The sequence below is a fragment of the Meriones unguiculatus genome, chromosome 7 (assembly GCF_030254825.1).
Source record: "Meriones unguiculatus strain TT.TT164.6M chromosome 7, Bangor_MerUng_6.1, whole genome shotgun sequence".
Lineage (NCBI taxonomy): Eukaryota > Metazoa > Chordata > Mammalia > Rodentia > Muridae > Meriones > Meriones unguiculatus.
Window position 1 is genome coordinate 65633621 of NC_083355.1, and position 26705 is coordinate 65660325.

At 40.1% G+C, this 26705-nt stretch overlaps 2 protein-coding genes across 4 annotated transcripts in view; one reads left to right on the forward strand and one right to left on the reverse strand.

Moving 5' to 3' along the window:
- The window catches only part of Sec23a (SEC23 homolog A, COPII coat complex component), a 63057-nt gene extending 58667 nt beyond the window's left edge, over positions 1 to 4390 (reverse strand). Inside the window, exon 1 of the mRNA XM_021645767.2 lies at positions 4201 to 4390. The gene's annotated coding sequence lies outside the window, so the exon portion shown is untranslated. The remainder of the gene's footprint in view (positions 1 to 4200) is intronic.
- Positions 4391 to 5124: 734 nt separating this feature from the next.
- Gemin2 (gem nuclear organelle associated protein 2) lies at positions 5125 to 25284 on the forward strand. 3 transcript variants are annotated; one of them, XM_021645771.2, is made up of 10 exons: positions 5127 to 6015; positions 6352 to 6436; positions 8861 to 8950; positions 9181 to 9240; positions 11552 to 11665; positions 14516 to 14560; positions 15990 to 16058; positions 18343 to 18453; positions 19994 to 20052; positions 21103 to 25284. In XM_021645771.2, exons 1-10 carry the CDS (start codon positions 5879 to 5881, stop codon positions 21140 to 21142), a joined length of 810 nt encoding a protein of 269 aa, XP_021501446.1. In that variant the 5' UTR covers positions 5127 to 5878; the 3' UTR covers positions 21143 to 25284. The 3 variants fall into 3 exon arrangements, with proteins under 3 accessions (XP_021501447.1, XP_060243525.1, XP_021501446.1); XM_021645772.2 differs by lacking the exon at positions 8861 to 8950 and having other exon boundaries at positions 5125 to 6015; XM_060387542.1 differs by lacking the exon at positions 15990 to 16058 and having other exon boundaries at positions 5126 to 6015.
- The last annotated feature ends 1421 nt before the right edge of the window (positions 25285 to 26705 follow it).

Here is a 26705-nt window from a genome sequence, read left to right on the forward strand (position 1 = left end):
CTTAAGCTGCAGAGAGTCATTAGTCATCAATGAAAGCTAAATGCACAAAAGTATAAAATTCTAAGTATTAATGTAGCAAAAAGAACTGAGGCTTGAGAGATGGCAATAGTTAAGAACACTTATAGCTCTTCACAGAAGACCTGGGTTCAGTTTCCAGTACCTATACGGCAGCTGACAAACATCTATAACTCCAGTTCTAAGGCCCCCCTAGACAACAGGCACACAAGTTGTTCACAGACATACAGGCAAAGTACCCGTACACATTTAAAAAAAAATTAAAAGGGGGGTGGGGTGGACAGGGCTGGAAAGATGGCTAAGCAGTAGGAACACTGGCTATTGGATTCAATTCCTGGTGCCCACACAGAAGCTTACACCCAGATTCTATGACTCCAGTTGCAGGGGATCTGACATTTGAGGGTATCTAAGGGCAACAGGCACACAAGTGGTACCCAGACATTCATGCAGACAAAATACCCACAAACATCACAAACATAAAACAAAATATTTTTCAACTTTTCAATTAAGTTTTTAAAAATACATAATCATGGACCTACACTGTCAGAGAACAAATATGGATATTAAAGTTGCTAAGAAAGATGGTAGGAAAAGAACCTGGTTTTAAATGAATGGGAATTGTGGCCTTACTTTAAAAAGTCTCCAGAAAACTGTACTGTCTTTTCTGCCATGTGGCACTACAAAGTGCCACATATGCACCAGAAAGCAAGCCCTCACCACAGGCCCAATATAGCATCTTAATTTGGGATTTCTTCCAAAGCTGAGAAATAAGTTTCTAGTCAATGAAAATGCTGATAAGATTACCAAGTTGGATAGGGCTTTAGATGTTCTCATATCTAGGATTAATTCTGTGAGCCATCTCTCACTGATGGATGAGGTTGTAGAAGGCAGCAAGCCTGAATGACTTTCCATCTGTTGCTGGGCTGTCTGCTAGGCTTTGTCCTTGGGAAGAAAGGCAACAAGCCCACCAGAGAAGGTGTGGTGGTAAACACTCACAAACCCAGCACTTGGGGAGGCTGAAACAGGAAAATTGCTGCAACCTGGCTTACAGAGTGACAGAATCCCTGTCTCAAAGAAACAAAACTAAAAGTAATGGAGAGGAGAAAGGGAGCAGAGATCATAAGACAACAGCTGCATAAATCTTTTGCTTCCCCTTCCCCCTCCTTTGTTTGAATGCAGACTTTACATACTGGTTTGTTTTGGGTTGTTTTTGTTTTTTTTTTTGTTGTTGTTGTTGTTGTTTTTTTAAGGAATATAATAGTGAACACACTTTTCTTTGGATCCTCAATCATTTTTAAAAGTATAAGGAGGTCCTGAGAAGCAGTCCCTACATTCCCTCTCAATGAGAAAGATTAAAAGACTTAGAAGTCAGCTGGGCATGGTGGTGCACACCTGTGATCCCAGCACTTGGGGAGGCAGAGGAAGGCAGAGCTCCATGAGTTTGAGGCCAGCCAAGGCTACACAGAGAAACCCTGTCTCAAAAAAAAAAAAAAAAAACTTAGAAGTCTTTAAGAAGTCAGGTTTAAGTTACTACAACAGGGGGATGGAGAGATGGCTCTCAGAGGCTAAGAGCACTGGCCGCTCTTCCAAAGGTCCAGAGTTCAATTCTAAGCTTCCAAGCAACCAAATGGTGGCTCATAACCATCTATGATGAGATCTGGTGCCCTCTTCTGATGTGCGGGTATACATGCTGACAGAACATTGTATACATAATTAATAAATAAATCTTTTAAAAAGTTTATACAACAGGTTGTGGACTGCGCTCCTTTTTTTTAAAGCATGTTATATCTAGAATCCTTCTTAAATGATTTATTTATTTCTATTTTATGTGCATTGGTGTTTTGCCTGCATGTATGTCTGTGTGGGGGTGTCAGATCCTTTGGAACTGGAGTCACAGCCAGTTTTGAGCTGACATGTTGCTGCTGGGAAAAGCCTGGTCCTCTGGAAGAGTAGTCAGTGTTCTTAACAGCTGAGCCATCTCTCCAGCTGGTGAACTGGATTCTATTCCACATCCTTATATTGTATTAGGAGATATGAAATGTCACCTAAGTGATAGTTCCCACTTCCTCAGTTTCTTCTCTCAAGCTCTCTGCTCTAAAATCACATTCACTTGCTGACATCCACTGTGTTTCTTAGCTTCCTCACTCTGCAGCAATCCTTTGAAGCAAGCGACCCCTGGTCTTACTTTGTCCACTTACATGTTCACATACAACACTTCCATAACTCACTTTCAAAAGTAGTAACTGCTCAAGCCTAAGACCTCAAATCCCAGCTCGAGTCCTTTCACATACTTCCTTAATGTGATGACACTGTTTGGCAAGCACTTTATTACCTAATGTTACCAGTAGCCCAAAAACATAAAACCAGCCAGGCATGTTGGCACATGACTTTAATCCTAGCACTCGGGAGCCAGAGGCAGGTGGATCTCGTCAGTTCCAGGCCAGCCATAGTGAGACCCTGTTTAAAATTCTCACTCACATTTATAGACACACACCTGTATATATATATATATATATATATATATATATATATATATATGCCTAAATACTGTTAGAACGCAGATTTAAGAAACTCACCTTTTTTAAAATTAATGTAAAATAAAAAAGGCCAGAAGAGGGAGGGAAGGTGGGATTGGTGGGAGACCAGGGAGGGGGACACAGCTGGGATACAAATTGAATAAATTGTAATAAATGATAATAATTTAAAAATTTTTTAAAATACAAAAGGCCATTCTAGAAAAATGTTACATTCTTTCAGTCATTTATAAAAGTGAGAACTATTTTAGATAATTTCTCCTGATAGAACCAAAGCATCATGTCACTTTAATGTTGTGCAGCAAATATCTTCCTATATCTTAAAAGGCTTTCCCTAGTATTGTTTTTTTTTTTCGACTCCAATTTTAAACTTATGCATTCCTAATCGAAAAACATACAAACTTTAAATAAATTTAAGTTCCTTAGTTATTTGTCACCATTGTATCTTTCTGCATTTCGGTTGTAAATTTTCTTCTATATATATTTATATATACTTCATATTTTTTTATATATGGGTGTTTTGCCTGCATGTATGTCTGTAAACAACGTGTGCACAGTGCCTGTAGAAGCCAGAAGAGGCAGGTGGACCCCGTAGGGATGGAGTTCCAAATGATTTTTAAGCCAGGTGTGAGGGTGTGTGTGTGTGTGTGTTACAGATGGCTGTATGCCAGCAGTGAGACTCTCTTCGTGTTTGTGCACACTCGAGGGTGTGCACATTTGTCTGGAAGAGCAACCAGTTAAGTGCTCTTAACTTCTGAGCCATCTTCCCAGCCCCAGTTGTAAATTTTTCAATGAAATGGACTGAATAACAAATGTTATGCTCTTGGGCAAAAAACTTCTCTGGCCTTCAATTTTCACATCAGTTATATGAGAATTTTGAGGTAATAATACTATAGGTCTATGAAACAATTAAAAACGAGGGACTTCTGAAGACACTAAAAAGAAAGATTAGTTTCTTTAAGCAAATACACTTAGCCATGGCTTAAGGTGGGGTCGTGTTAAAAACATGATAAAAGTTTAGGTGAGAAGATGAATTAAACATCTCCGAGCTGGTCGACCTATCGATTTACTATTACTATTACCCTTTCCTTTCCCACAAACAGTAAAGCTGCATAGACAGAATGAATGCACCGTACTGCTCAGTTCTGAAAGCTGATCACTAGTGATCACGGCCCAAGGCACTAGCTTTACCTGATACTCTTCTCCTTAACCTTTATAAGGAGGCCCAGGGCCGAATTACGGGTGATGTAGTCACCTGGGTTCAAAGTCTAGGACACTCCTAAGCAGTCAAGAAACGACCCTAGAGGCCCCGTGGCACAGGGGCCCTGGGCAGGGTCTGAAAGCGTGTCATCCAGGAGATAGGGGTGGGTGCAGGGTCAGATGCACGGCCTGCCGTTCTCCACCCCGTTCCCACCCTTCCACCTAGACTAGGAGGATGGGAGATGAAGGCGCTCCGTCGCCGTGACAGGCTCAACGCTCTTGGGTCGGCGCTGGGCCACAGCTCTGGCGCGCCTCCGCGCTTACGCTGGGCACAGCCAGGACAGAGCCAACGCCGTCCTAAGACTCCGGCCCGCCGCCCGCCTCTCGGCTGCGACTTCGGAGCCGGGTAGAGCCGAGCAGGTGGCTGCCAAACCAGCCCTTACCACAGTACCTTCCCAGGAGCTCCGCGCCGGACGCAGCCTCCGCCTTGCAAAGTCGATCCCCTCCGCCGCCCGGGAGCAGCCGTGGCACCGCAATCAGGGGCGGCACCGCCCCGCCCCCGGCCTCCAGGAGGGCCTCGGCCCGGACAACATGGCTGGTGCCGCCTCTGCCACGTCAAAGGGGAGGAGGCAGGGAGCTGCGACCAACGGAGGGGGGGGGGCGAGACAGGGCGGGGACGGGGACTGTCCCGGAAGGGGCAGGGCGCGCGGGCGGTAATGGGCGCGAGGAGTGGCGGAAGAGGCGGAACAGGAGTAATAAAGAGGGTGGGGCGAGCAGGGAAGAGGTTCAGCCAGCGGGAGGCAGGGGGAGGGGACAGTGCGTGAGGGGCGGGGCGAGCGGGCGGCCAGTGGGCGGGGCGAATGGCGGAAGGGAATTAACCGGGGTAATAAACGGCGGGCCATGGCGGAGAGGCACCGCGGCGAAGCCGCAGTGGTCGGCTGGTCGAGTTAAGGCTAAAATGACTGACTGAGACGTTGCTAGCACAAGAAGAAAAATTTACGTGAACCACCACGTGGGGCTTCCGCGCCTACTGTTTGCTTGAGTAACTGTTTTTCTGTTTTCTGGTATATATATATATAAAGCTCTGGCAAGGTTTTTTTTCTGAGAGGTTTTATCCGTGTGTTCAAGTGGGGAAAGAACAAGGGGCTAGCCAACAATATTTGAGGCGTTCACTAGAAAAAAGATATACGGATTCTCCTAATTTTGAATTTTCGTCAGTGTGTCAAGAATCAGTGAGAGGGCTCAGCCGGTAAACTCGCTCGCCGAGGACACTCAAGGTGAAAGGAGAGAACCTGCTTGCTCCCGCACCTGCTAAGACATGCACGCACCCACACGCATGTGGACGTAAAAAAGTAATTTAATTTTTTTTTTAAAGTATCTCGCTAGGCTGGTAGTGGCTCGTGCCTGCAATTCCAATAGTCGAGGTCTTAAAAAAAAATAATAAATAAATAAATAAAAAAGGCAGCCCAGCTTAAGTTACACTGCAAACTGTAGACCCTTCTGGGCTACAGAAGAAATAGTCTCAAAAACCTAGAACTTACCCAGGTGTGAATTTTGGTTCACACCTATAATCCCAATACTCAAGAAGCTGAAGCCGGAGGATTTGAGGCCAGCTTGAGCAATCTAATGAGATCCAGAATAACCCGAGCTACACACTTAGATGGTATCCGAAAAGGTAAAAATAAGTAAATAAATTCTCCATCCATCCTCTCTGTCAATTTTGTTCCCCGCGAAACCAGAAAGACACCACCCTCTTCAAAGGGTTGTAAAATTTAGATTAATTACAGCAATACTGTTCATCAATTCAGAAAAAAAAATTGGAGATCATAAAGTTCATCCTCAGTTCCTGCCCCTACCCAAGTTTTAAAAGATAAAATGGAATTAGGTTTAAAAAAAAAAAAAACATACTAGAAAGTCTTTAGGAACCACTTCTGCCGGGAATCATGCTCACGCTCTTCGTTGCACCGACGGAGCCACAAACTTGATGCAACTAGCAGCCTTGTTCCTGTGCGGCTCCGCCCCCTTGTATTCCCTTAAATGGCCAGTCAGCGCCGCCGGAGGTCGCTTTAGCGCCTGCGCCGTGCTTGACCGGGCGCAGGCGCCAATAGAGATTGGCGGGATTGAAAACCATGGCGTGGGTTCCAGCCGAGTCTGCGGTGGAAGAGTTGATGCCACGGCTGTTGCCTGTGGACCCCTGTGACTTGACGGAAGGTTTTGATCCCTCGGTACCCCCCAGGACGCCTCAGGAATACCTGAGAAGAGTGCAGTGAGTGACTCTGCCCTGTGTCCCTGAGTATAGCCCTGATGCCCGCTTGACCCCCTGTGTGAGACAGAGTCCCTCCTCTGTTCGGGTGTCTATCTCTCGGGAGGTCCGGAAAGTTTAAGATCCCTATATTATACCCTACCGTTGACTAGTTTCTTTGAACTTGATTGCACGTTAAGACGTGTATTCTTAAATTTCTTTCCTTTTAATCCAGATGTCAGGCGTTTAGTTCTTTAGTTGGGAGTCTGAATTTTCCGAATTTATAATGAAGTAAAATGCACTAATGTACAACACGCAAGCAAAGTGCAAAAATAAATTTCATGCATGTCTTACGTGTAGGATTGAAGCGGCGCAGTGTCCAGATGTTGTGGTAGCCCAAATTGACCCAAAGAAGTTGAAAAGGAAGCAAAGTGTGAATGTCTCTGTGAGTTTTACTAAACAACTGGGAATTGGGAAGGGGGGCAAAGGGAGATTTCGAGACAGGGTTTCCCTGTATAGTCTTGGTTGTACTGGACTCGCTTTGTAGAACAGGCTGGCCATGAACTGTCAAGGGATCCCCTTCCTCTGCCTCCCAAGTGCTGAGATTAGAGGCATGGACCACCACGCCCAGCAAACTGGGAATATTCTAACTACACACACAAGACTAAAGTTTTTTTTTTTTTTCCTATTGTAACAGAAATTATCAGTTATGGTCTATATGGTAATTAGATTGCTCCTTACAAAGTTAGACATCACTTGGAGGATAACTCAGGAGCATTTTGATTTGAAGGCCAGTCTGGAAACAATGAATTCCAGGCCAGCCTGCATTATGAGACCCTCTGAAAAAAATGTGCATGTCATTTGATTACCCCCACCCCAAAAGAAAAGTACTTCAATTCCTTACTAATACTGATCTTTATAAGTAAATTTGTTAAAAAATCTGGGATTTCCTTTGTAGTTATTATCAAACTGGTCTGTGGTGCACTTTCTCAATTTGACCTGATACCATTTTCTTAGACTGGAAACACAAATGTCTTAGTACCTTTCTATCCTTTCTGTGCATACTCTGGTCCTTATTCATTTGCTTATCCAGCATACTCTTTATAGCAATTAGGTTGTGCTGGGCACTAGGGAACCCAACAGAGGATAATATAGAAAAGGTGCCTACAGACCAGGCATGTTGGTAAGCACTCGTGTAATCCTACCACTTGCAGGTAAGAGACAGGGGTTGGGAAGTCCAGATCATTTTCAACTACACAGAAGGTTCTGGGCTATCCTGGAATATATAAGGCTCTGGTCAAAGAAAAAGGAAAGTTCACTCTGGTTGTACAGTGTCAGTCTCCTGAAGGACACAAAAGATAAGCATTTCCATCATCTGATCATCACAGAAGATAAACAACAACAGTCAATAAATAGCAACTACTGGATGTTCCTCTAGAGTATGCATGTTCACTTCCTAGCAGCCCACAATCAGCTCAAACTCTAGTTTCAAAGGATTTGATGCTCTTTTTTCACCTCTTCAGCTACCAAGCACACACATGATACACAGACATACGTGCAGAGGAAACACTCATACACATAAAATAAATAAAGCTTTCTAATAAAAATCTCAGCCAGAAAAAAAAAGAAAGAAAAAATCTCAGCCAATTATGGTAGTACATGGTTTTAATGCCAACACAAGTGAGTCAGAGGCTGCCAAACTTCCGTAAGTTCAAGGCTAGACTGCCCAGTCTACATAGTGATTTCTAGGACAGCCAAGGCACATAGAGAAACCCTTCCAGAAAAAGAAAAAAGAAAGTGGGGGAGGGAATCTCTCAGGGAAGGTTATATTTAACCGGAGGTCAGGGTTTGGTTATGTATACAATGTTCTGCCTGCATGCATACCAGAAGAGGGCACCAGATCTCGTAATAGATGGTTGGGAGCCCTCATGTGGTTGCTGGAAATTGAACTCAAGACCTCTGGAAAGCAGTCAGTGTTCTTAACCTCTGAGCCATCTCTCCAGCCCAATCTTGAAGGTTTTAAATAATATTTTTATGTTTGAAGTAATTCCTTTAATGTTTATAATTAGGTACTGGAAGGTTTTATGTAACTTCACAAGACTTTACTTAATGGCACATGGTTTCATGTATACTTTGTTTTTTTGTTTTTCAAATCTACCCTGCTGAGCTTTATTAAAAGGCGATGCTGATCATTTGTTAACTGTTTGCTATTTTGGAAAGTAAAAGTAAGGCTAGGTGTGTAGAATATTTGGCCACCTTGTTTGTTGTAATGCCTTCCCCCATCCCCAAAAGAAGTAAAAGAAAACAAGTAGACCTTCAAGTCACATATCTTTATGTTATTGGGTAAATTTTGACTACCCCCAAACTCTTCATTTAGGGTGCATCTCACTTTTTTGTTTCTCTTCACTATTATAGAAAAATAGAATTAAGTTATATCCTTCAGCCAGGCAGCGGCCATGGTGGCATACACCTTTTATCCCAGCCAACACTTGGGACGCAGGTGCAGGCAGATCTCTGAGTTTGAGGCCAGCCTGTTCTACTGACCAAGTCCCAGACAGCTAATGCTGCACAAAGAGACCCTTTCTCAAAAAAAAAAAAAAAGAAAAAAGAAAGAAAGAAAGAAAAGAAAAACTATATCCTTCAGGTTCATAGTACTTAGATTTCATAGAAAACTTCACCCATAATCCTTAAGTCCGTATTTTTCTTAGTAAAGTGGCAAAAGGTCTCTTTCATTAACTGGTCCTGTTTTTCTGCTCTTTTAAAATGTGCCTTTATTTTCTTCTGTAATCGTGTTCACTGAATGTACTTACTCTTCATCTTCTAATTACACCACTAACATTGACTCTGACATTTGTGAACTGATTTCCAGCTTTCGGGATGCCAGCCTGCCCCTGAAGGTTATTTCCCCACACTTCAGTGGCAGCAGCAGCAAGTGGCACATTTTTCAACTGTTCGACAGGCAAGTTTTCCTTATAATCAAATTAACCTCCCTCAGGTGTATTTCTGTTCTTAGACTGTAATTGGAAAAATTATAAATACACAAGTATTTATGAATCAGTTGCCAAATGTTCTAATCTTTAGGTCTATTGGTATGTATTTTCTAAATTTGGGGATGTTTAGCGTTTTGTATAAAAGCATTTCTTTTTAATTTTTCATTCTCTGAAGATCATTTTTTTTTTCTTCTTGTAGAGCGTGAACAAGCATAGAAATCACTGGAAATCACAGCAATTGGATAGTAATGTGACGATGGTATGTGAGTTTCTTGGCTTACATTGTACAGTGTGTATGCCTGTTTGAAATAATCCATATTCTAGCCTTTAAAGAATTAATTGCTTAGTCTATATTATTTTGATTTTCCTTCATATATCATTATGTAAGTATATCAGTTTGTTATAGTAGTATCCTGAGCCAGTTCATGTTTGGTTTTTGTTTTGTTTTGTTTTGTTTTTGCTTTTGAGGATATTGCTGTATCACCCCAGCTGTTATAGCACTCATTATGTAGACCAGGATAAGCTCAGACACAGGAATCGGCCTGCTTCTGCCTCTGGAATGCTGGGATTAAAGGCATGCACTACCAACTCTGGCCCATGAATATTTTAATTTACCTTATCTTGAGAGATTTATGGTATGTGAAAGTTGTCAGGATCAAAATAGAGTATTAATGTTATGTCAGTTCTAATAATTAAATAAAGCTGAGAAGTTAGGAAGTGTTCTTAGGGATTATTGCCTAATAATACCCAGAAAAGACTGTCCAACTACTGTCTTACACTAAGACCACCACCACCTTTACAAAAGTACTTCTATCTCAGGAGTAGTGGCACTCTCCAATAATCCTAGTACTCTGGAGGCTGAAGCAAGAAGGTCATAAGTTTGAGGCCAACATGAGCCACATAATAAATTAAAGGTTAGCCTAGGCTATAGGTTAATCTCGTCTCAAAAAGGCAAACAAAGCTAGGTGGTGGTGATGCATACCTTTAAATCCCAGCACTTGGGAGGCAGAGGCAGGCAGATTTCTGAGTTCAAGGCTAGCCTAGTCTACAGAGAGACCCTGTCTTGGGGAGACAGGTATTTTTGTTTGCTTGCTCTGCTTTTTTTCTCTGTAGAGCTGTCCTGGAACTCACGAGGCTGGCTGCCCTTAGTTTCTTAAAATCTGCTATGTAGTTTATACTAGCTATAAATTTGGAATCCTCAAGCCTCTGCCTCCTGAGTGTTGGGATTGCAGGCATTGAGTGAGGCCATGTAGTCATCTCTATTTTTTCATTTAGGTTGACAAATGGTGCTTGTGTGACCTCTTCAGGCTTTTAAGGATTCTTCTAAACTGTTGCTTTTTAAAAAAAAATAAATAAATACATTTTCAGTATCTTAAAAAACACTGAAAGGGGACTTACTAGGATTTCTTTTTTTTTTTTTAAAGATTTATTTATTTATCATTTATACAATATCCTGCCTGCATGCCAGAAGAAGGCGCCAGACTTAATTATAGATGGTTGTGAGCCACCATGTGGTTGCTGGGAATTGAACTCAGGACCTTTGGAAGAATAGCCAGTGCTCTTAACCTCTGAGACATCTCTCCACCCCTACTAGGATTTCTTGATGAGATAATCATGTCATATGCTTCACAGTAACATGAAGCCAGTGATCCATAGTGGGGGATACTGCCCTCTCTATCAACTTAGATATAATTAATTAAAAGCTCCTCAAATTTTAGCATTTAAAGATTGTACTTGGAGAAGAGATGAACACACTGTTTCAGGCAATATTCCTAAACCTTGTAAGGGAATCACAGATCTAAGAAAATGATGAGAGCTATTTATCTTCTGAAAGGGAAGAACATGTATTCTCTATGATCCAAATTTCCCTTATAAATAGAGCAGTCAGGGTCTGGTGAGATGGCTTAGTCTGGGAAGTTGATTGCCTACAACCCTGATGACCTGAGTTTGATGCTTAGGACACACATGCTGGAAGGCAAAAACCAACTCCTTCAAGTTGTTCTCTGATGTGTGCACACACAACTGAATAATGGAAATGCCTTCTGATTTTGGAAAAGAGGCCATCAAGTTGGATTAGAGTTCACTCTTACAGTTTTAAAGGCCATGTCTCAAAGGCAGTCACAGCCTATAGTCCTGCAGTTACAGCCTCATTATAGCAATATGGAGTGCATACACAATAACATCCTTAGCCAGCACCATGTCTTTGTATTGGGGTAGTCAGGATGTAAAGAGCCTTCACTTTTTTTTAAGACTTAATTTATTTAATGTATGTAAGTCTCCTATCTGCATCTACACCTGCACAGCAGAAGATGGTACCAGATCACATTGTAGACTGTTGTGAGCCACCATGTGGTTGCCAGGAATTGAACTCAGGACCTCTGGAAGAGCAGACAGTGCTCTTAACCACTGAACCATCTCTCAAGCCCCGAGCTTCACTTTTTTTTTTTTTTTAAGAAAATTCACCAAAATTTTTATTTGTTTATTTATTGCATTTGAAGTACCCTTCAGTGACATCTTTTGCCTCACACTTTTTTCACTGTGCAATATAAAAATAACTTTTTTTTTTTCAGCCAAAAACTGAAGATGAAGAAGGCTGGAAAAAATTTTGTCTGGGTGAAAGGCTATGTGCTGAAGGGCCTGTTGGACCATCTACAAATGAAAGCCCTGGGATTGATTATGTTCAAGTAGGTGATGATGTGGATAAACACAGGAGATGACAGAGGTGTAGACATCAGTTACTGTTTTTGAATTATCTGTTTACAGTTTCCGCCAAATCCAGACCACAACCTGTTTGTGTATACCTCATACTGCAAGTCGCTTGTTCTTTTTACATTGGTTGTTAAAAACAAAGCTGAATCCCAGCACTTGGGAGGTGGAGGCAGGTGATCTCTGTGATTTGAAAACAGTGTGGTCAAATATGACTAAGGCGACATCTGACAATATGTGGCTGGCAAAGATTAATACTGTCTGATGCTGTGTAAAAAAATAGTTACCGGACCTGGAGAGATGGCTCAGCAGTTAAGAGCACTGTCTGCTCTTCCAAAGGTCATGAGTTCAATTCCCAGTGACCACCTGGTGGCTCACAACCATCTATAATGTGAACTGATTCCTTCATCTGGCAGATGTAAATGCAGAAAGAACACTCATATACATAAAATAAATAACTCTTTAAAAAAAGAAAATAGTTACCAACCTCTCACTTAGTTCATGAGCTGTTTACATTAGAAAATTTCAGTTCCGTTTCTGAAATAATTTACTGGGCTTGTATCTCTTGTGTGTTAGTTATTATGAGTTAAAAGATATTGGAGGGGGTTTTCTGTTTTGTTTATTTTCAGACAAGGTCTGATAGCCTGTGCTGGCCTTGACTTCTTCCTGCTGGAGTCACTTGAGTAGCTGAGACTATATGTTGTCCTGTCTACCTTGGATTCAGGGCTTTCTGTGCTTTGATTTGATTTGGTTTTCTATGAAGCAGAGTTAGGAATTAATGCAGACATTTTTATATGGATTCAAAGCACAAAGGCTAATAGAGAAAGGAGCACTCAGAAATACACATCCTAAAACACAGGTGTGAACTTCTCAAGAATTGCTTTGGGGTTTTTTATTTTGTTTTGTTTTTAATGATTGGGATGGATTAAATATTAAGTTATAAGTAGTCAAAAGCAGCTGCACGTTTGGCACACACCTGTAATCTCAGCGCTTCAGTATCAAAGGCAGGCCTGAGTTCAAGGCCAGCCCGGTCTACAAAGCGAGGCCAGAACAGCCAAGACCACACAGAGAAACCCTGTCTCAAAAAACAAACAAACAAATAAAGTAGTCAAAAACAAAGGAAAGCTAATTAGAAAACTCTTGTTTGTTTTGTGTTTTATTGGCTTATTGTTTTTTCAATAGGGAGAAACTCACTGTGAAGCCCTGGCTCACCTGGAACTCCTGTGTAGACGGCTGTTCTCAAACCCACAGTGATCCTCCTGCCTCTGTCTCCTGAGTGCTAGGAGTAAAGGCATGTACCACCGTGCCTGGACTAATTAGGAATTTTTTTAAGTGATTAAACTTATACTTCAGATGAAATATTGAGAGTATCTTTAAGGTTTTCATGACTTTGTGGAGAGTCTTGCCCAGGCTGGCCTGAAAGTCACTGTGTAACCCAGGATGACTTCAACCTCATAACCCTCATAATATCCTACCCAAACTATGTACATGGCTGCAATCATAAATTTTGTGGCTAACTTGTTCTTCACAACCTGCCTCTAATTTTGAAGGTGTTCCCATAAAACCCATTGTGAGGACCAGCAGATGGCTCAGTGGGTAAAGGTACTTGCTATCAAGCCTTATAACTCGAGTTCAATCCCCAGAACCCACATGATAGATAGAAAAAGTCAACGCCTAAAGATTGTCCTCCCATCTAAACACACACACCATGGCACGTGTTTGTCCAACCACATACACACAAGAAAAATAAATATACACATTTTTAAAATGTTGAGACCCACTGTATACATTTGCATTACAGCATATATATGTAGTTTGCTTGTTTATGTTTTTGAGGTAGGGTCTCACTATGTGGTCCTGGCTAGCCTCGAACTTAGAGAGATCTGTCTGTGTCAGCCTTATGAGTACTGGGATTAAAGGTGTGTGCCAACAACCCCCAGACTCTCCATGTTGTTCTATTTAACAAATAACTTGTTTGCTTTGCAGTACTATATTTTTGTTTTTCCTGTTTTAAAACTACTTCCCAACCAAGGCCACATGGCACATGTTCAATCTCAAGTACAGCAAAAACAAAAACCTCATTCTCAAAATGTAAAGAGCTCCAAAACTCACTTGAAAAAAAAAAAGGGAAAGAAAAAAGACAAAGTGTATAAATAGAGATCTCACACCAAAAAGAAATATAAACTTTTTATAGAATATACCCAACCTCATTCCTTGTAGAACTGTTATTGATTTGGCTTGTTACTATAAAATATATAAGACTGTCTCAAACAAAAAAAGTTAATGTTTTCAAGTAGTATTGTAATGTTTTTAAATTTTATACTTTGACATTTCAGTTAAAGTAGTATACATTTGTAATCTTGTCACTCAGTACTTGTGAAACTGAGGCAAAAGGATCACTTAATGCTCTTAAATTTTTTTATATGTGTGAGAGAGAGAGAAAGTGTGCATGTGTCGCACCTGGTGCCCAGTGGGGCATCTAGATCTGGAACTGGTGTTTCAGGTGATAGAGAGCCACTTGACATGGGCGCTAGAAACTGAACCTGGAGCCTCCTCAAGGCCAGCAAATATCTACCCTTCACTACTGAGCCATCTCACTTTTTCTCTGCTCATTTGTTTGTTTGTTTTCCTTTTCCCAGTAGTGAGACTTAAGCCCAGTGTCTAAAACACTCTCTTTAAGTGCTCTATCACAGAGCTAAATATCCAGCCCTTGGCATTTCCTGTCTTTTGTTTGGCAAAACATTTACCAAAAAAAGTTTGAACAGAAAAAAATGACAACAAGCCTGACTTGTGTTGTCATTTAGTAAATCTCACTCTCTTTTTTTCAGATTGGTTTTCCTCCCTTGCTCAGTATTGTAAGCAGAATGAATCAGGTAAATGTCATCAAATGATAATTACAGTCTTTGGCTTGCAGTCTATATGAAAGGGTTTGAGTCTATTTACTCAGTATTTACAGTATGCAGGGTCTTGTTCTAGGCCCTACAGTGATTCTGATTACATTTCAGTGTGAAGAATTCAAGTTAATAGCTGTGTTTTATAGCTGAGGAAACAATGTAATTAAGTAAAAGGATCCATGACAGGTGGAACATTCCTTACATGGTGCTAAAGTACCCATTTGTGTTCATTTCAGTTATAAGTATTCATTCCACACCCAAAATTTAATAGGTTCTAGTTATAAAGGGCCCACCTCAGCATAGTCTATGAAGATTGAAATAGATCATTTATTGGACCAAAGGGGGGAAAACAAATAAGTTTTCATTCTTTAGTCTTTTAGGAAAAGAGACTTTTTATTGCCAAGTAAATGAAACTAGTCAGAGCATGTCTTTAATCCCAGCACTCAAGAGGCAGAAGCAGGTGGTGCTCTGTGGCTTCGAAGCCAGCCTGATCTACATATTAAGCTCCAGGACAGCCTGGGCTCTGGAAAAAGGAAAGGAAAGAAGCTAGTAGTTATAGCTTAAGTCTATTACTTGGGTTTTGTTGTTATTTGTTTATTTGTTATTTATACTGTATACTATCTGCATTTGTGCCTGCAGACCAGGAGAAGGCACAAGATCTTATTATAGATGGTTGATTATGAGCCATCATGTGGTTGCTGGGAATTGAACTCAGGACCTTTGGAAAAACAGCCAATGCTCTTAACCTCTGAGTCATCTTACCCGCCTGGGTTTTTGTTTTTGTTTTAGTACCCAGTTACATTTAAGTAAAAGAATATGCTCAAGTGTTGATAATTTCATCTGTATATCTTTAAAATATCCTCCTCTAGCTAAGTTTGTTTCTCTTTAGATTTGATTTTCAGCTTAATTTGAATTGGTAAGTAAACTGAAGGTTCTTTTATAGGAATATTTGAAACTTTTTATTAGTTACAAACTAGTTTTTAAGCCTGAGATTTAAAGCCTGAGTTGATGCTTTAGAGTATCTCTAAAAAAATATTTCTTTAAAAAGACTTTCTAGCCAGGCATGTGCACTCATGCTGTTAGTGGTAGCACTCAGGGCAGAGGCAGAAGGATGGCCACAAGTTCAAAGCCAGCCTGCTCCACATCCAGGCTAGCCAGAGCTACATATTGAAACTCTGTTACAAGAAACAAAACAAAAAGCCAATTGCTAGGTGTGAACCATCCAATGAAAGTACTCATTACTCACAGTGATCTTTGGAAGCCTACAGAACACAGCCATATTAACCCTGATAGCTGCTTTTAACAACAATTAATGTAACTCATGTAGAATTTGTCATCATTTTATCTCTAAAGCCACTCTTTCTTGTCTTTACCCCATCTCTCTCTCTCTCTTTTTTTTTCCTTTTAGGCAACAATTACTAGTGTCTTGGAATATCTGAGTAATTGGTTTGGAGAAAGGGATTTTACGCCAGAATTGGTAGTATTGCATCTTTTTCTTTTCATTATGCAGGCAAAGTTCTTTTTACTTATGTGACTGCAGTTTTTATACTTACCTATGTGTATGATATATATGTATTCATGTTTTCTACTTTTAAAATTCAAATCTTGTTTATAAAGACCCAATACCATAAGATAAATCAATATGTTTTCCTCATTGAGAAGTTATAGGTGTGGGAGTTCAGTGGCACCTACCTGTAAATTAGAGTATTGGGAGATGGATATAGGCATTTGAGAGGAGCCTCGGCTACATAGTGAATTGTAGGTCAACCTAGACTACAGAATAAGTCCTTGTCTCAAAAGTACAAACAGATGCAGACAATAGTGGCAAGTACTACATTGCATGCACTATTTATACAATTCTTCATTAAGTCTTTCAGAATTTATGAGCTATCAGCCCCATTTTGCAGGTAATAAAGTTAAAACACAATTGAGTTTAGTAGATGTTTTACAGTTATACGGTCCATCAAAGGTATTGCTCACACTTTATCACAAGACCTTCACTTGGAACTTTTTCATTCTTTTAAGCCATTTTTTTTTTAATGAAGTAGAGTTAGAGTTTAATAAAGTGTTTTTTGTTTTTTTGTTTTGTTTCATTTTTTAAAGACAGGATTTCTCTGGGTAGCCTTGGCTGTCCTGGACTCGCTTTGTAGACAGAGCTGGCCCCAAACTCATGGAGATCCACCTGCCTCTGCCTCCCAGAGTGCTGGGATTACAGATATGTGCCACCACGCCAGTCTTAAAAATATTTTAATACAAAGTGTAAGCACAGGAATTAAGAGAAAAAACTCTAAAGAAAATTGAGGCATACTAGGAACCTGGATGTGGTCTTCTCTGAGAGTCACTCTTTTAAATCCTCAGGTATAGGGTATACCTATAATTCTAGTACTGAGTAGGCAGAGGCAGGCTGATCACTTGTGAGTTCAAGGCCTGCCTGGGCTACATAGCAAATCTGAGGACAGCTAGAGATACAAAATAGGCCCTGTCTCAATAAAGAACAAATTTTTAGCATATATTTTTTTCATGAGATAGTACACATTAAAATCACTGGTGCTAATTTTTTTCTATGGTCAAACCTGTCTTTCACATAGTTTTAATCATTCTATATATTGTGACAGCCTGAATTACAAACATTTCAAAAATCAGAAATTTTATTGGGATGACAAGACTGAAGATAGGGTTTTTTAATTTCCTTAATATCAAAATACCTTTTCAAGAGTATAGCTACATAAAACCCCAAAAAATTGTGGTTCTTTAAGGAAAGGGGTACTCATTTGAGCTCACGGTTTTAAGATTCTCATTCCCCTGCTACCTGGCTACATTGTTTCTGACTTCAGTGAGACAGAGCATCTTGATAGAAGGGAGTCATGAAGCAAGCACAACTGCTAATGTCATGAGGGTTGAGCAGAGAGGACCCAGACTGCTATTCTGTTTGCAGTGTAGTTCCTTTGTGTGGGTCCAGGGAACAAGCTTTAATATTAAAAGGGTTTGCACTACTGTCTATGAAGAACACAATTTTTATATACATCTTAAGATTTTGTTTTGAGTAGCACTGAAGATTGAACCTCAGCTTTATATATATAAAGCTTATATGCATATATATAAAGACTAGGCAAGCTCTTTACAATGAGCTCTACCCTCAGCCCTCATTTTTCTGTTTCATTTTGAGACATGGTCTTCTTAAGTTGGTCGGGCTGGCCTTGAACTTGTAATCCTCCTGTCTCAATAACCCCACCCCGCCGCCCACCAGACCTAGCAATAAAGAGTTTTGTTTATGCTTTTTATAAACCTTTAATGACAGTACTATAGAGGCAGAGACAAACATCTCTCTGAACTTGAGGCCAGCAAGAGATACATATTGAGACTCTGTCAAAAAACAAAAAAGACTTTTGCTTATAATTGAGAACCTCGGGACAAGGCATGATGTGCACCTTTTTAATCTCAGCATTAGTGAGGAAGAAGCAAGTTGATTTCTGTGAATTCCAGGCCAGTCAGGGCTACATAGACCTTGTCTCCAAAATAAAAAGTAAAAATGGGGTCAGGAGGACTCAACTGTAGTACAAATATCATTAATGAATTTGCTGGAAATCGGGAAATATTTTGAAGTATCTAGTGGCCTGTGTCTGTGGTTAGGAGAGCCAGTAATTTCCTTTCCACACATTCCTCAATTCATTCATAACATGAAAGCAGGTAACAGCATTGGGCATTTAGAAAATGGGCATTTCATTCTTTGTCTACTTATTGCTTCTTAAACTTTTACCTAGGGAAGATGGTTTTATGCTTTGTTGGCTTGTCTTGAAAAGCCTTTATTACCTGAGGCTCACTCACTGATTCGGCAGCTTGCAAGAAGATGTTCGGAAGTGAGGCTCCTAGTGGTGAGTTATACTGTACTATTTCAGATTCTCTCTTATAGATGGTGAAAAAGAGGATTCCAGTGATATGTGAAATAGAAAATATGACTATATTATTAGTTGAGATTAAAGAGGCCACAGAAAGAAAAAAGTCTCAAATATAGTACAGTAAATAACATAAAATTAGATAGGGTGGCACAAGGCTATAATCCAACATCTAGGAGGGCAAAAGAAAAGTATTGTAGATTGCAGTTCAAGTCCAGCCTGGGCTATATAAAAGACCCTGTTGAAAAACAAGGCTGAGAGAGGCCAAGCATGGTGGCATGCACCTTTAATTCCAACAGTTTAAAGGCTGAGACATCTCTGTGAGGCCAGCCAAGACTACATAGTAAGACCTTGACTCAAAAATAACGTTAATGGGGTGGGAGAAGTACCCAATGAAGATTTTTTTTCCCTCAGGTAAAGGAAGACTGAAAGTCTGGACAGGATCTACTAGGACTAGATCCTAGTCATTGGTTCCAATGCTTATGACTTTTCATCTTTGTCATTGTCTGTTTTGTGTTTTGTAACAGAATATCTAACACTCCTATTCATAAGCATGGAGGAAGTGAATCAGGACCTTGAGTATGCTGCGCAATCACTCTATCCCACCTACAAAGACAGTTACTTTAGCTTGGTTTTGGGAGTACAAAGTCCAAGGCTCCATATGTTCTACCTTCCGACTACATCATAATATAGTAGGGAGGATCACCTAATGGGAGTATGTCAGGAGTGATTCCTGCCTGATATTCAAGAGGGAAGGTGTCACACTATGTCATGCCCCTGTTGTAGTACTCATAAAACTAGAACCCTTGTAAACAGCAATAACTACCAATCCTTCTAAACAGTATCTTTCTTTAAATAATGATCTTGGGTTGACAACCTGAATTTGATCCCCTGGAAAGTATGTTCACTTTCGCATGCCAGTGGTCAGCCCTGAAATTATCTACATACAAGTAACAGTATATGGACTGAGCAGATTATATATTTGAGTGTATGGGAAGGGGTTGTAAAACAACAATTAAGAAAAAGACATGAATTTTAGAGAGAGCTAGATGGGGTTACATGGAAAGGATTGGAGGGAGGAAATTCAGGAACGAGGAAAGTGAGGTATTTATATTTTCATTTTATAAATAAAAGATGGCCGGGTATGGTGGGAAAGCAGCACTCAATAGGTCATTCCAGTCTACATAGTGAGTTCCAGTCCAGCCAGGTAAACAGTGAAACCTTGTCTTGTGGTTGGATGGATAGATAGATAGATAGATAGAGTAAAAAATATAAATATCCTAATGTTTTCTTCTGTCTGTCTGCTCATTTGGGGACAAGGCTGACCTTAAACTCACAAAGATCCACCTGCCTCCCAGTCTCTGGTTCTAAGGAGTAAGTCAGAACACCAGCATCTTGGTGGGTTATTTCAATGTGATGATGAGAGTCATCTAAAAGTTTCACATTTTTTATCTTAAAAGGAAATTCATTATGAGAACATTGAAAAGGAAAAGGCTACTCTTCTTTTTCTGTTTTTCAGGGCAGTAAAGACGACGAAAGAGTTCCTGCGTTGAATTTGCTCATCTGCTTAGTTAGCAGGTAAATTAAGAAATCTGGCTGGGAAAGGTGGCACACACCTTTAATCCCAACATTTGGGGAGGCAGAGGCAGGTGGATCTCTTGAGAGTTGAGGCCAGCCTGGTCCAGGACAACGAAGGCTAACAAAAAACCCTATCTCAAAAAAAAAAAGGGGGGGTTTGGGAGGAGAAGAAAGGAAAGAAAGAAATCTGATTTCCTGATTATTTTGTTATCAGTAAAAGGTAGACCATGTTTAATGTTTTGTTTTGTTTTCATTTTCAACTCTTTGTGTATCTTTATCTAGTATGTTTGATTTCATTTCTTTTCTTTTTTTTTTTTTTTTTTAATCGTTACTGGGGATGGAATCCAGGACCTTGGCCATGTCAGGCAAGGGGTTTACCAGCTAAGCTGTATCATCCATTCCTTGTATCAGAGTTCTACCTGAGTTGATTTGAAATGCATTCTAAATCTAAACAAAAGGCACACATTTGTTTTAGGTCTCTTCCTGGACATGTTTTACTCATTGAGCAGTGGTTTTGTTATTGGGGTTTGTGTTTTTGTTTGTCTTGTTTTTGCTAGCACCTTTCTAGAGCTACATAATATGCTTAATACACTGAAGTCATTCCTTCTCCTAAACAAGATAACCTTTTGAAAATACACACATACTGAACATCATTTCTTGATCTATACTATGCTGTTTATTATATTTAATTTTACTAGGTACTTTATTTTTACTAGGTACAAGTATTTTTCTTAGTGTGTCATGATAGGAACTCATTTAATCCTATACCATCGGTTTAAAGATGAGGAAACTGGCAAAAAGATGTGGAGTAACTTTCCTACATCACAGGGATAGTGTGTGTTAGAAATAGGATCCAAACCTGGGCAGCTTTACTGAAGAACTAAATGTCCCCTTCCCTCCCTACCCCACCCCTTTTTTATGTGAAATGGGTGTTTTGTCGTTGGACAGATGTGCCGTAGTTTATTATCTATTGAGCTGTTGTGCTCTTTTCCTGCTATAGGCAGTGCTGTACTTAATACTTATGCATACGCTGATTTCCTATTTTTCTAGATATTTTGACCAGCGTGATTTAGCTGATGAGCCATCTTGATAGAGCTCATCTCCTGGGGATGGAAGATAGTTCTGTGGAGACAGCCTAAGTCTGAGGAAGCACAATGCCAACCTGAGGACAAAGTGCATCACTTCTTCAGTGTTACCTGAAGGTTTCATCTTAATCAGCAGCTCAGCCTGATACTCAAAATACAGACTTGATTGGTTTGAGTGTGTGAAGTATCTCCAAAGAAGCACGTCTGGTATCTGATGAACAGTTGGAGTAGTTTTCTTCAGTTGTGTACATTGAAAATAGATCAAGTGTTACTTATATACTTAAGCAGCTTGCATAAAAACTGATGAAATTTTGTACAGGTCCCTGGTGCTGTTTCATTGTTTATAAGTATACATACATATTTTTGTTGAAATGTATTTTGGCTATTCAAATTTCATGTGACTCTTGAACAAAATAAAAGACAGTGGATGTCCTTAGAGTTGCAATTCATACAGATGAAATGGCACATCTGTTCATAGTCAACAAAATGAATCAGTTGTTCACATTTAAACTCAATAGTTTCAGTTTAATTGCACCATGAAAACTTTTTCTAGCAGATCGTTTTCAGTAATGTCCTAGTAAGCTGTACGTGATAGTACACACTTGTAATCCCAGCATTTGGGGTTTTAGGCCATTTTGGAATGCATAATAAGACTCTACCTCAAAAAAACAAGGGACTGGAGATGGAGTAGCAGTTAGCTCTTGCAGAGGACTTGGGTTCAGTTCCCAGCACCTATATAGCAACTGACAACAGTCTGAGACATCAGTTCCAAAGGATCTGACATCTTCGGTCCTCCAGTTGCTGCCCTTTGTCCACTTCCTACTGGGGTAGCCAGGCACAGTGAGTGCAGTGCAGGCCCTCAGTCGGAGACAAGTGCTGTAGGTGAACAGCTTCAGAGAACTGGTTTGGTTTATTGGATGAAACGGGCTATTTATGGCCTTGGGAACATATCTAGGGTTTCTGAGGCAAGGTTTGTCTAGCTCTGTACCATTGGCCAGGGCAGGGGCTTTGTAAGGTTTCATGTGCATACTCAGGCACTGTAAGACAGAGACAGACAGATTGCTGTGAGTTCAAGGCCAGCCTGTTGTACAAAGCTAGTCTAGGAAAACCAAGCCTACACAGAGAAACAAAAACAAACCAAAAATCCCAAAAAAGTTATTACCCTGACAGTTATAAGGCTTCACTCCTTGTTTGACCTTACAGTTTAAAAAATTGGATTTAAACTGAGCTCTTCGCTTCCTGGTTGTGGATACAATTCGACTAGCTGCTTCAAGCTCCTGTCTCCTTGACTTCCCTGGCATGATACCTTGGATTATAAACCAAACAAACTCTTCCTCTCTTAAATTGCTTTTGTCAGGTGAAGAGCTGGGGGGGAAGGGGGTACAGAGAGCCAGGAGAAACCGCAGGCCTTGATCACCAGAATTGGAGTAATTAGAGGTCTCAGTGTGAGAACCTGGTCCAAGTGCGCTAATATATTTATAATTCACAGGCTAAGGAGTCTTGACTTCTAGGCCTACACAAAAGCCCTCACATTCATTGTTAAGGAAGGGCTAGGATCCTGTTAACCTAGACCTGCCTGTAAGCTGTGATGCCAGCTGCAGCCAAAGACTGAGGAATCCCCACTTCCTACAACTCAGTAGCAGAAAACAGCTGGACTAAAAACAGCTAGGGTTGCATGGACATTTCACCAAAGAAGGAATACAAATGACCATGTGAGTATGAAAACATGCTGAGTTTTGGAATGCCCAACATTGCATAGAAAAATACAAACAAAACCAGAAGATATTACTTATAGCACTTAGGATGGCCATATACTGATATGTGTGTGTCTGTCTTCCACATAAAATCTTAAACACAGACTCAAAGTCTCCGAGGCCTACGTAGGGCTGTAAACACTCTACAGATGACCCCACTTCCTGTTCCCATATGCTGTTGCCAAGTTTGGGGAAAACAAAAGCTGCCAAAGACCATTAAGAGCTTCTTGAGCTAGGGAGATGGCTCAATGGTGGAGAATGCTTGCAGTTCCCAGAATCTATATTAGCCAGCAGCAGCTATCATGAAAAACTCCAGCACCAGTGATCCCATGCCTTTCTTGCAGGCACATCCCCTCATGTACACATACCTACATGGACACCCATAATTTAGAAAGAATTTAAATTTATTTTTATGTACATTTTCGTGTTCAGCATATATACATATGTGTGTGAGGGAGTCGGAGCCACTGGAATTTGAGGTACAGACCAGAGAGTTGTGAGCTGACATGTGGGTGCTAGGATTTGAACCAGGGTCCTCTGGAAGGGCAGCCAATGCTCTTAACTGTGGAGCAGTCTCTCCAGCCCAAGAATCTTTTTTTTTTAAGATTTATTTACTTATTGTATGCAATTGCTCTACATTCATGTACACTTGCATGCCAGAAGGAGGCAGCAGATCACATTATAGATGGTTATGAGGTTGCTGGGAATTGAACTCAGTACCTCTGGAAGACCAGCCAGTACTCTTAACCACTGAGCCAACTCTCCAGCCCCTGAAAGAATCACTTTTTTAAAATATATCTCATCTATTCAAAATTTTCATCTGAGTACAGCAAAAGGACCTATGCCAGCTGTTTAGTGAAAATGAAAATAATGCTTGTAAATTGAATATGAGATTGTAAAAATAAAGCTATTCTTGCCCTAGAAAACTTGATTTTACATATTTACTGTACAATGTGAACTTGGATGAAGTTATGCTATTTTAAATCTTAGCTGTTCATCTAAAGCTTTATACTTGTTAAAAATACATCTCTACTCTCTCTATAAATGAAAAAAAAAGAAAGAAAATAATGCTTGTAATTTTTCCCCTTTTTGTTGTCCATAGCAACTGGTTGTACTAATTTACATCCTAACAGTACACAAGAGATCAAGGGAACCAATAACTCGACATTGTCAGCAATATTTGTTTCATTTTATACACACACACACACACACCCATCATACTATATACTGGCCATCCTGTGCTGTGCAGTATTACCTTCTGGTTTTGTTTGTGTTTTGCAATGCAATGTAAGGCATTCCATCACTGAGCATGTTTTCATACTCACTTGGTCTTTTGTATTCCTTTTTTGGAGAAATATATATGCAATCCTAGCTGTTTTCAATAAGGCTATTTTCTGCAACTGAGTTGCTCGAGCTGCCCCCCACCCCATGGTTTGTTTTGTTTGTTTTTATGTGCATTGGTCTTTTGCTTGCATGTGTCTGTGTGAGGTTGTCAGATCCCTTGGAACTAGAGTCACAGGTAGGTGTGAGCTACAATGGGAGTGAGAGTAGCCAATGCTCTTAACCACATCTCTCCAGTCCCATAAGAACTCGTTTTAAGAAAAAAAATATTTTTGACCATTTCTTACATGTATATGTTATATTTTGATCATATTCATCCCACATTCCTCTTATCCTCCTCCCTTACCCTCCAGGACCCTTCTTCCCAACTCCACCTGCTTACTTATGTCTCTTTTTAAACTACCCACTGAGTGGAATTACAGTTGTTTCCACACACATGGGTCCAGGTCAACTTACCAGTGGCCACAGCCCTACAAGTTGCAGAAGCTATTTATCTTTAGATATCTGCAATATCTTCAGCCTATTCAGCTGCTTATCTCTACCTATCTTCAAGGCTTTGGCCATGCAGCTTCTCCAGGCTGATGTAGCTCTATTTGTCTTTGTAATCCTGTGCCCGGTGCTCAGGGTGTGAGAGCCAAGAAATTATTGCCAGGATTAATTTTATGCTTTTCTCATTCACTTCTAGCAATTTTCAGGGTAATTTTGTTTTGTTTTAGACAGGATCTTTATGTAGCCCACGATTAATGGGAACTTTTTATTTGCTTTCTTTTTTGTTTGTTTGTTTGTTTTTCAGGACAGGGTTTCTCTGTGTGGCCCTGGCTGTCCTGGAACTCACTTTGTAGCCCAGGCTGGCCTTAAACTCACAGAAATCCGCCTGCCTCTGTCTCCAGAGTCCTGGAATTAAAGGTGTGTGCCACCACCACCAGGCTAAGGGAACTATTTTGCAGCTTAGTAATTCCCCTGCCTCCACAACCTGAGTGCTAGTACTGTGTGTACACTGCCAACATGGCATTTATATATTCCTGGTGATGGAATTTAGAGCTTCATGAAAACTAGGCAAGTATTCTATCAACTGAACCACATCATAAGACCAGTTTTTCAGTTTTTATGTTTAAGTCTTTTATGCATCTTAGTTGACTGCTGTGTTCAGCATTAATAAAACAATCCAATTTCACTCCTTTGCATATGGGTATAATTTTCATAATATTTATAGAAGAGATGTGCTGCTTGGATTTTTTTTTTTTATCAACTTGACACAAGCCAGAGTCATCTAGGAAGAGCGCACTTGAGCTGAGAAAATGCCTCCATTAGACTGGAATGAGGAGCAAGATAGCATTCCTCCATAGCTTCTGTTAGTTCCTGCCTTCAGGTTTTTGACATGGCTCTCTCAGTGGACTGTGGCTCAAGATATGTAAGCCAAATAAACCCTTTCCTCCTCAACCTGTTCTTGGTCAGTTTTCCTTTAACGTTTGTTTTTTTGTTTTGCTTTGTTTTGTTTTTACTTTTGTTTTGGGAAGGCCTTTACCAGATCATAAAAATAACCTCGTATTTTCTGTAGTATTTTATGATTTTATTTTTATATATAAACCCTTTAAGTTTGCTATAACCTCAAAAAAGAGGATATTCAATTTTCCTTATTATCTCCTGACTAACTTAACTGTTTCTACTAAACAAGGTTTCTTTTTGGCTACAATTAACAAAATACATACTGACTAACTAATGAAACAAGAAAACAGTTCTCAAAAAGATGAAGTACAAATGACCAATAAACTTATGAAAAAGTATTCAACACTAGTCAGAAGAGAACTGTAAATTAAAACTACATTGAGGGCTGGAGAGATGGCTCAGGGGTTAAGAGCACTGGCTGTTCTTCCAGAAGTCCCGAGTTCAATTCCCAGCAACCACATGGTGGCGCCCAACCATTTATGATGAGATCTGATGTGCAGGTATACATGCAGACAGAACATTGTATACATAATAAATAAATCTTTTTTTTTTTTTAAACTAGGTTGAGATTACATCTCAACAGGCAGAATGACACTGATTTTAAATTGACAACGAATCCTGGTTAGGCTGTAAACTAAATGGTAGTTGTAGGAATTTAAACTGTCCAGCCAGTATGGAGGCTCAAAAAAGACGTACTATGTAGTCCAACTATACCACTGAGGTATTTACCAGAAAGACTTCCAAATAAATAAACAAATAATAGATTCTTGCACATATGTATGTACTGTAGCACTACGCACAACAAGTGCTAGGTTATGAAATCAACCTAAGATTCATCAACAAAATAGAAAAATTGATGTAGGAAATGGAGAGATGACTCAGTGAGTAAGGGTACACACTGCTCTTGTAGACAACATTTAAGTTCCCAGTACTCATATCAAGCTAATTGCAATCATCTGTAACTCCAGTTCCAACGGATCCTACCTCCTCTTCTAGCCCACTACACTCATGTTCATGCAAGCACACA